Source organism: Apium graveolens, chromosome 6 (genome assembly GCF_009905375.1).
Source record: "Apium graveolens cultivar Ventura chromosome 6, ASM990537v1, whole genome shotgun sequence".
Lineage (NCBI taxonomy): Eukaryota > Viridiplantae > Streptophyta > Magnoliopsida > Apiales > Apiaceae > Apium > Apium graveolens.
In genome coordinates, this window is record NC_133652.1 from 83,689,705 (window position 1) to 83,700,430 (window position 10,726).

At 35.4% G+C, this 10,726-nt stretch overlaps 1 protein-coding gene across 7 annotated transcripts; it reads left to right on the forward strand.

Moving 5' to 3' along the window:
- Positions 1-1,840: 1,840 nt before the first annotated feature.
- LOC141664107 (uncharacterized) lies at positions 1,841-9,893 on the forward strand. 7 transcript variants are annotated; one of them, XM_074470007.1, is made up of 10 exons: positions 1,842-2,776; positions 3,344-3,532; positions 3,964-4,056; positions 4,159-4,341; positions 4,430-4,532; positions 4,624-4,809; positions 5,047-5,235; positions 5,374-7,511; positions 8,573-9,168; positions 9,353-9,888. In XM_074470007.1, exons 1-10 carry the CDS (start codon positions 2,549-2,551, stop codon positions 9,375-9,377), a joined length of 3,930 nt encoding a protein of 1,309 aa, XP_074326108.1. In that variant the 5' UTR covers positions 1,842-2,548; the 3' UTR covers positions 9,378-9,888. The 7 variants fall into 7 exon arrangements, with proteins under 7 accessions (XP_074326105.1, XP_074326108.1, XP_074326104.1 ...); XM_074470004.1 differs by having other exon boundaries at positions 1,841-2,776; positions 5,047-7,511; positions 8,576-9,168; positions 9,353-9,893; XM_074470003.1 differs by having other exon boundaries at positions 5,047-7,511; positions 9,353-9,887.
- The last annotated feature ends 833 nt before the right edge of the window (positions 9,894-10,726 follow it).

Below are 10,726 nucleotides of genomic sequence, written 5' to 3' on the forward strand. Positions count from 1 at the left end.
GAATGGTCGTGTCATAACAATTAATGATCTGTTTAAACGTTCCATAAAAGGGACGGAGCCAATTCAATTTATTTCACAACAAACTTTCAATTATGCGCTTGCGACGTATGTTTAATTAATGATCTGATTTATTAATGCAAATATTAAAAAGTTAGAAAACCACTAAAGTTAAATCAAAGTAAATGCTCCATGATTATCAAGTGGTCTCTCCTGGCGATTGATTCCGATTATCACTTCCGTTCTCTTCTACATCATCGACATCCGCATATCGATGTGTATACATATAATACCCATATGCCACAATACAAGACCTTGCCGACTTACTTCCTATGTTCCATTTTATGTAGTCGTTTTCCTCTTTCGAATGTGCCAAAAAATGAATATATAACTTATAGCATTTATTTAAATTTATCAAAACCACACATTTATATAGTCACCTATTTTATCATCCACTACTTGATATGATCATTCATATATGGTTGAGATTTAAGTATACATTAATTTGGTAAAAAAATGTACAAGTTAAAGTAGTTCATTCAATATGGGACGAATGAAGTATTAAGTAAGAAACATCGATGCAAATACAAGCAACACACATTCTCGTCCTTTTATTAAACACATGCAAACACTACGTAACACATAAATTACGCCTATCTACTCAACACATACTCCTGCCTTTATCATCATTGATGGTTCACGCTTTGATACAAACCTGAAAGCACTATTGATTTGCAAAGGAGGAAAAATTCAGGTGTACAATACATACGAACAAATATTAGTGAATTACGACAGTCAACACCGAATGAAAAATTGATGTCGGTTACTTGATTTATCAAATGAAGCATTGTCATGGGTACGATGATTCTTGAAAAATAAAGATTGTTTGAAAATATCCTCAAATATTTGACGGTTACTTACGATGAAAAGAGTATCTCTTTTCTTACCATATTTAACCTTACAATCTATTGAAGTTGTCAAAATTTGAAATGGTCAGTAAAAGTTTGCATTAAGACTCCAATAAAACTTCGATAAATTTCAATTCATTTGTCACCAGTAGCTATGTATCAGATTTTCATCTAGTAAAAAATATGTATTTTTAAATTCTTTAATTTTCAAGGTACGTATTCTTAAATTTATAATTTATTTTTTGTTTGTGCTTTTTTGCATGTAAATATCTTTCACCTGCTATATTATTGTGCACTAAGTTGGAGTTATTCACGGAAATAACCTTCCTACTCTTTTTAAATACGGGCATGGTTTACGTATATCTTACCTACTTTATTTACACAATGAGAATATAATAGTTGGGTTCAATTTAGTATTTATTAACCCAAAAGCAAAAGGGAAATTATCAAAAATATAACTTTTTGTAAAATAATTTGTGCTTTTATCACTTGTAAAAATATTTGCAAAAATATTATTTTATTTTGAAAATATTTGTAAAAATACGATATTGTATAATAGGCTGCATTTAATTTGAATTGAGCAATTGTTTTATGTTGCATTCTATGTTACGTTTTAGGTTGAAAATATGATTAAAGATTTGCAGAACGTATTTTCGCAAATATTTTTTAAAATTTAAGTTGAACGTGTTTGCAAAATAGTTTCAAAGCCGCAAAACGTATTTATACTAATTTTTTTAAAAAGTTATAGTAAATTTTTTTAAAAAAGTTTTTAAAACCTGAGTATTTTACAAAATTCCGTTGAGTAGTTGGGTTTAGTATCTACTTACCCAAAAGGAAAAAGGAGTAGCAAACCCAAGGCCCAAAAATAATACTCCTATTTTGGCCTCATTTAGCACATTGAAGAGACTTGTGAAGAAAAGTTGTTGGCCTATTCATGGAATCGTCAAATTCAATCAATTCCATTTCCAATACTTTTTTGAAAAAAATCTGGGAAAAGCACAATCTAATTTAATTTACAAAATATACCATTCCTAATTATAATCTCTCTTTTCAATATTTTCCAGATTCCAATTCCACCATCATCATTTTGCAATACAAATTACAATCGCCGCATAACTTCATTTGAAAACACACAAACCCAACAAGAAATTACAAACGTTAAATCTTGGGATCCTAGTGTTTTTTATGTTTTCAAACACTTTTCTTGAATATAAAGTTGCAACCTTTATTTGTTGACATTGCACTATTTTTTTGGGTGATTAAAGTTTCTTAATTGATTCTAGGGTAGGCTTATTTTTTACCCTTTTTCTTGATTGGTAGGATCATAAGCTCCTATCTTTGATATATAAATACAAGCCTATATTTATCTGGGGTAAGTTTTTTAGAATCGTTTTATTTATGTTTTTGAGGCAATCTTTAGAATAAAGTTTGGACCTTTACTGTTCTCTAGGGTTTTCTTGAATTGTAGTCAAATCATTTGTATTATTAATAATTTTAAAGAAATGGGGTCTGTTTGAATTGTTGGTTTTGGGTTTTTTTTATGAAAGAAGTCACTTTGACTTGGTTGAAATCTTGAAGTTGAGAGATTTTATTGGTTGATATCTACTGGAGTCCTAATTAGTGTGATTGGGGACTTGATTGGTATGGGCGAAATTGAGGAATGGGTGCAGCCAAGTGGCATGTTTCCGAATGGGCTGTTGCCCAATGCAGGTCCATTGATTAATGTACTTGATTCGGAAAGATGGTTAAAGGCGGAGGAGAGAACTGCAGAACTTGTTTCTCGCATTCAGCCTAACCAAATATCTGAACAAAGGAGAAATGCTGTTGCGGATTATGTGCAACGTCTCATAATGAAGTGTTTTCCATGTCAGGTGATTCCCCTCCCTTGCTAAATATTACGTTGTTGGTACTCTTATTGCCCCTATATGTTCATATAAAATGTCGTAGAAGCGATTTTGGCAACCTACTTTAGTACTATGTAACTATGGACATCGTTTTGCTGATGACTTTAGATTGGTGGAATGGTATTCCTATGTAAAATATGTTTTTGGAGATCTTAGTATTGGTTAAACAGGTTATGGAAGCTCACATATGGTTGCCTTGCTACATTTTTTAGTGAGTTAAGTACCCTTTTATTGTTCAATATGTAAATTTGTGCCATTTTTTGAACAAGAGGAAAATAAGCATTTTGGTTGAAGAACTGGGTATTGTTATGATTGAGATTATTATTGTCTGGGATAATAAATATGTATGACTCTATGTTACTGACTTTTCTAGTATTAAGTTATGGACTTATCAGTTGCAGTTTAAGCTGAAGTTTTTTTTATATATAATATAACAGTGATTCTGGTGAAGTGTATGAATTCTGTTTCTGATATTTAGTATATCAAATTATGCATATTTGTTTCATTATAAGCTTTCTGATTACTGTGTTTTAGGTTTTCACTTTTGGATCAGTACCCCTCAAGACCTACTTGCCCGATGGAGACATTGACTTGACTGCCTTCAGTAATAATCAAATTTTGAAGGAAACATGGGCTACCCAGGTCCGTGATATGCTTGAGAGTGAGGAGAAAGATGACAATGCTGAGTTTTGTGTGAAGGAGGTTCAGTACATCCAGGCAGAAGTATGTTGTTTATATAGTAGTTAACACGTCGCGATTCCTATTATTAGATTGCTTAACTCTGTGTCATTCTCTTTAATTTTCATAACCAAAATTGAATTATAATCTCTAACTTAGGATTCGTCTCGAACAAGTAAATTGTTTTCTGGTAGATTCTATTTGGAGATATTATTAATCTGTCAAGTTTTGTTAATGAGAATGAATTAGGTTATCTTTAGTTGTTTTCACTGGAATGCATTGTGGTCTAGTGACCTATTATTTGGTGAGTCGGTAATAGTCTCCTATTAGATCTGTTGTAGTATGGGTTCCATGTAACTCGTCAGAAATTAATAGACCAAATAAGACGCCAAATTATGAAAAATTATAGCTCATACTTACATCCCCTGTCTATTCCACAATAATAAGCATTTTTTGTACACATCTTATGCTTGCAGGTCAAGATTATTAAGTGCCTCGTGGAAAACATTGTGGTAGACATATCGTTTAACCAGGTTGGTGGGTTATGCACCCTTTGCTTCCTGGAGGAGGTTAGTACTTTGTTCGTATCCTTTTTTTAGAAAATTTTCAAGCTTTAATATCTGTAGTAAGTTCATATTTTCTATGTTGTGATGGATACATCTCTTCTGTAGGTTGATCATTTGATAAATCAGAATCATCTATTCAAACGCAGCATTATACTAATTAAAGCATGGTGTTACTATGAGAGCCGAATACTCGGTGCTCATCATGGGCTTATATCAACTTATGCCTTGGAAACCTTGGTTCTTTATATATTTCATGTTTTTAATAATTCCTTCAGCGGACCTCTCGAGGTGATAGTCATATATTTGATTTTGCTTAACCTATTTCTTTTCCTTCTTTCTTTAAACTTCCATCTGAAGGTATTCATGTATATCACAGGTTCTTTATCGATTTCTGGAGTTCTTTAGCAACTTTGACTGGGAAAATTTTTGTGTTAGCTTATGGGGTCCTGTATCCATTGGTTCACTTCCAGATGTGAACGGTAAACGTCTAGTCTGTTTACTATCCAATTGATTGATCCTTTAGGAAACATCTACTATTCATTAGTGCTCAAATCACATCATCTTTTACAGCCGAAACTCCCAGAAAAGATGGCGGTGAATTGCTACTGAGCAAATTATTTCTTGATGCTTGTAGTTCTGTCTATGCTGTTTTCCCGGGTGGACAGGAAAACCAGGGACAGCCATTTGTTTCAAAACATTTTAACGTGATCGATCCTTTACGTGTAAACAACAACCTTGGGCGTAGTGTTAGTAAAGGTAATTAATATATAACATTTTTTGTATGTTCTTAACGTATCTTATTAAGTTTATTGGCCAGTTTCGATTACATGAAAACTACAAAAATCTTGATGATGCTTCTGCATAATCATCTTCTCTTGGATTGAAATGTATTCTGTTGCCTGTGCTGTTTGCTTTCTTTTTGATAATTGCAGTATGACTTGTTATGTTTATCGTAATGTCTCTCTACTTGAGCACTCCTGATTGTATTACCAGGTAATTTCTATAGAATACGCAGTGCGTTTGCACTTGGGGCTAAGAAACTGACAAGATTGCTCGACTGCTCAAACGAAAGCATACTTTTAGAACTCAACCAATTTTTTATGAATACGTGGGAGAGACATGGCAGTGGTAATCGGCCTGATGCTCCAGAGATTGATATAAGTTCAAGGTCGTCAACCCAAGGTAATGTGCCTATATCTGTCAATTCCAAGGACGTTTTAAGTAGCAAAAAAGTGAAGAGTAATTCTTCTATTCGGGATTCCAAGGTTGAGCGAACTAGTCTGCATGGCGTTTCCGCTCAACATGTTAATATTTCCTCAGATAGCATGTCTGGGACCAGGGATGTTTCTTCAACTTCTCGTGATGAAAACCAAAAGCATCAAGCGAACTTGAATAGCAAAAGAATTTCAGATCAGATCATACGGCAAATTAAATCAAACCAGGCTACGAGCACTGATAAGGGTAAAAAATATTTGCAATCTCAACATTTGATAAATGACATTCAGGGGAGGTTTCTTTTTGCAAGAACACGCTCAAGTCCTGAGCTTACTGACACTTACAGAGATGTTAATTCCCGAGACAGGCAGGGAGAACCAGATACTGTAAAGACGCAGGGGACTGCTACTGAGTCGAGAACTTATGTCAATACTTATCATCGGAACAAGAAAAACCCTGAACCTGATTTTGTACAAAGCCGTAGTAGTCAATCAGTGAATGATGACCCTTCATCTTCCAGGCATGCTACATCTCATCAGAGCCTTGATCCTGCTGCTGATCTATACTGTGCTCCAAATCATCATCAGCCTGAACCGGGCGTGAGAAACATGACTGTTTCTTCTGCATTCAGGATGCAGGGAATGCAAAAAGAACAAGATATAGTGAACATGATGGCATCTTCTACCATTAAAGGTTTTAATGGCCAGGTTCCTATGCCACTAAATGTAGCTGCAGGTCACTTACCTTTTCCGTCCATTTTAGCTTCAATGGGGTATGCTCACAGAAATTTCTCTGGAATGGTTCCTACCAATTTCCCCCAAACAGATCAACCATTTTCAAATATACAATTTCCTCATGGCTTCATCCCTCCACATTTAAGCCACTACTTCTCCGGCATAGGATTAAACACGAACATAGAATATTCTAATGATCCAGGTAACAAGAATATTCATTCTTCAGAAACCAAGTTAGGAGACACTGATTATGAAAACTGGCAGGAGCAGGATACAGGGTCCACGGGAGGCTTTGACCCTGATATAGGAAAAGTTGAAATGCTCCATACAGATGATAAACCACAGTCAACCTCGTCAAGTGCTAATTTAATTCCTTCATCTCAGAGAGGTCCTGGAAGTTCAACGAGTTCAACGAGAGGTCAACATGTATATAGCATGGAAAAACATGGGTCAAAGCAGGATGATCATCCAGAGAATTATCAGTTTGAGCAAAAAGAAATTGAGGTATGTTCTGATGAAAGAACAACAAGTTCAAGGTTTCCTTCTGCTGCTCACAGTAGTTCCTTTAGAAGTAAATCTTCTTCTGAGAGTTCCTGGGAGGAGTCATCTACAAAGGTCTCAAAGTCAACAAGAGAAAAGAGGGGAAAGAAAATAGTTGCTGAATCATCTACTGTATATGGAAAAACTAAGATCATGTCCGAGAACATGTCTGATCAGCCCCAGGACGACCAGGATTGGAATCGCCAGACAAACACAAGAACTGAAATTGCTGAAGGAAGTTTAGGAATGCAGTCAGTCCCTTCTTTGCATATGGCGAGGCATCACAAGCCCGATTATGAATCAGCTGAAACAAGTGGTTCAGAAGCAATGATCCCAACGTCTCCTATGGTATTTGGTTCTCAGCAAAGAACGATGGATCACTCTGGGACTGTCCCCTTTGCATTTTATCCAACTGGACCTCCAGTGCCATTTTTTACGATGCTCCCTGTGTATAATGTTCCACCTGATGCTGGAGCTTCTGCCGACTTAACGAGCCATTATGGCGGGGAGGAAGGTATCGAGAATAGTGATCCTGCAGAAAAATTTGATTCACAAGAAAATGAACATACTCGGAATACAGCTAGTGTAGAACCCTTAAGAAGGGCTCCTAATTTTGAGGCATCTCTTGAACAAAATTCTGACATTCTTAACAGTGACTTCGCTAGCCATTGGCAAAATTTACAATTTGGACGGTTTTGCCAAAACCCAGAGTCCCCCGGTCCTCTAACTTATCCTTCGCCTGTCATGGTGCCACCTATGTATCTACAGGGCCGTGTACCATGGGACGGTCCGGGAAGACCTCTTACAGGCAATGTGAATGGCTTCACACCACTCATGAATTATGGTCCTCGTCTTGTTCCCGTTGCTCCTGTTCAGCCCGTCTCTGATAGACCTCATAATGTATATCAAAGGTATGGCAATGATCTGCCAAGATATCGTGGTGGGACCGGAACTTATTTGCCAAATCCTGTAAGATACTTATAATCCTTTTTATGATTTGTCATTAGTATATTCACCTGCATCCTGTTTTACAAAATTGACCTACTCTTAGATTCGTTAGGGGAAAAAATAGTTAATGTTGACTACATGATATGCACTTGTTCTCAATTGCGGCCTTCTGTGGCTAGCTGGAGGACTTATTCTTCCACACCCTTTTGTAATGCAAATTTCTGATTTTTGAGTTTAGATGGAAGAATGGAACAGTTTTTATGTGGAGACTTCCTTACCTATGCAATATATATCATTCATATGATTAATCTCGCGGTATCTAGTCATAAGCTAGATGAAGTCGGAATTTGGCAAGTCCTATAATTTGTTTCATCATATATTTATGTTTTGCAACTATACGAGGCCATATCATTAGTAGCTATTAAGCTGACAAGTGAAGGTGATTTACACTCTTGCAGTCCCAACCACTCTGGATGATCTACTGGGACTATTTGTTGCTTTTCTTTCCAATGGATCGACCAAATATAGTCCTGAGCAAGTAAAAATTTAAAAATAACAACAAAAATGGAAATCGTACTTGTATAAACTTGTTAAATGAAGAAGAAAAAGATCTATAAATGTTTCAAGCCAGCCGATGCCTTTGTTATCTGCTGTAGCTTTTCTAAACCCTCTAAATAGTTGTTTCTTAAGTAATATTGAGTCTGGTGCAGTTTTATATTTGTTATATTCGTAGATCTCTTATCATTAGATGCCCAAAGTTGGACTTTACAGATAATGTCATTTTTTAGCTGATGTCGGTTATCTTAATTGTCCGCTGCAGTTTGGTTCATTAGTTCTGTTTTACAGTACTCTTCTAAACTAGTATCTATTTAAAAACGAGGGTTGATTGTTCCTAAGAAAAATGAAGTAAATGTATATTAATTTTTTTTTTTAAAAAGCACGAGTCTTTGTGCAAAAAGTATGTGTGTGTCTAGGAACTTGGAGAGATATGCCTGTTACATGTTAGTATCTGATGCATATGCTGTTACTTTGAATACTTTCTAAAACTCAGTATCTGATTAGTAATTCTCAAACATATTCAGAAGGTTTCTGCAAGGGACCGACATTCTTCAGGCACAAGAAGGGGTAACTACAGCTACAACAGAAGTGAAAACAATGGGGACAGAGAAGGAAGCTGGAATCATAATTCAAAATCACGAGCCACTGGTGGTCGCAACCACAATCGCAACCAAAGTGAGAGATCAAACTCAAGAATTTACAGACCAGCTGTCAGTGAGAGCGGACCTGATAGATCATGGAATTCTTACAGACGTGACATGTATCCTGCATACCAGTCACAAAATGGTCCATTGCACTCTAACTCCCCTCAGGCTGGTCTTCCAAATGTGACGTATGGGATGTATCCTGTACCATCTGTGAACCACAACCTCTTGTCATCTAATGGACCCAATACTCCGTCGCTTGTGATGCTGTATCCATACGATCATAATCCCAACTATAGTCCAACTGCTGAACAGCTAGATTTTGGATCGGTAAGCCAGGTGGGTTTCCCAGTTATGAACGAACAATATATGAGCGAGGGAAGCAAGGAAGAGGAAGCATTTGATGAATTTAGGTTACATGGGAGATCTGCACACCACTCTTCCCCAGATCAACCTTCCTCGCCCCATCATTATAGGTAGAATATGCTTATAATGATATTATTTGGAAACCATGATGCATTGCATAATACTGCCTCTTAAACAACCCTTCAAGGCTGTTCTCGACTTGAATATCATTGATTTGCATTTGACATTCATATATTCTTTTCTCTTGCTTATGTATCATCCTAAAAGGAGGGTTTAATTGCTTCACCAATTCAGCAATTACAGTAATAGATTGAAGTGAGGATCTCCAGTTTGCAAGTGCTTCGTAGTTATGTAGAAATTGGCCGGGAAGAAGTTTACTGAGGTACCAGCACTACCATTACCAGGTTTACAGATCATGCTCGACCCTTGTCAGGTTCAATATTATCCAGCACCTTGCTTGTGTGTCTCGGATGCATGATCTTCTGTATGTGGAAAATGACCCTCTTTAGTGTGTAGCCCATGTACGTAAACTACCCAGTCATCTAACTCGAAGGAACAGGAGAGGGACGACTAGTTAGATCAGGTTACTTCCATATTTTTTTTATATTACATGGTAGGCTTTGCACAATGTAAACTTATTGAAATAGTTATGTTTAACATGCCATGATCCGTTTTTGGTAGTTTTTTTTATATAAAAAGAAAAATCATACTAGGGGATTTATATGTTAACACCTCGTTTATACTTCTCGTTTCTGCTCCATGATAAATCAGTGGAAGTACATAAACTTAGGGTCCAACTTGATTGTAAACTTATATTATCCGAAACCAAACTACATGGATTATGAATTTTACTTGGGACAAGCTTGGAAAATGCTGGTGGATTGATAAGCCCCCTGCATCGGCTACACCCTTTGCAAGTTCCGTCGTTCTTGCTCGCTGTCTTGACGGAGTTGTACTAGTCCAGACATGCCTGGTAGTGGATTGCTGCCTCTTTGTTTTACATCTCTACATCTAAGTTCATATTTTCCGAGATCAAAAAATAAAATCTAATCTATCTATGTATTATATTTATAATACAACTGGGGGTGGGTTTGAATGTTTGATGAACAATTTAATTAATATGATGATTATATCCCTATATTAATATACATTAATATTTATATAACATTTATTTCACTCTCATTCATTTATTAAAAATTATTAATTGTTGTCTAATTAATATGTGCATAAATAAATTAATACATATATACATTAAAATATACATACATGCATGCATATAAGCATATATACACACACGAATACATACTTATATATTCTTATTTGTCATCAAATTAACATCGACCACTGACACAATGAAATGACCATATATTCAATGAGTAAACTTATAATACTGACGCCAATTATCTATATAGTATAACTCATCAATCACATTTCTAACATGTAAACACATTATATAGTTAATAAACAAATTAATAATTATTTTATATTTAAATTGATTGATATATATCAGACAAACATAATCATTTGTATTTATTTTATTTCTAAGATTTAGCATATTACAAATACCATTTAATTATGAGTAGCAAAAAATGTATACTAACATAATTTATTACTTCTGCAAATGCACCATTGCAAACATATTTCAATCACTCGTACTCATATGCATAA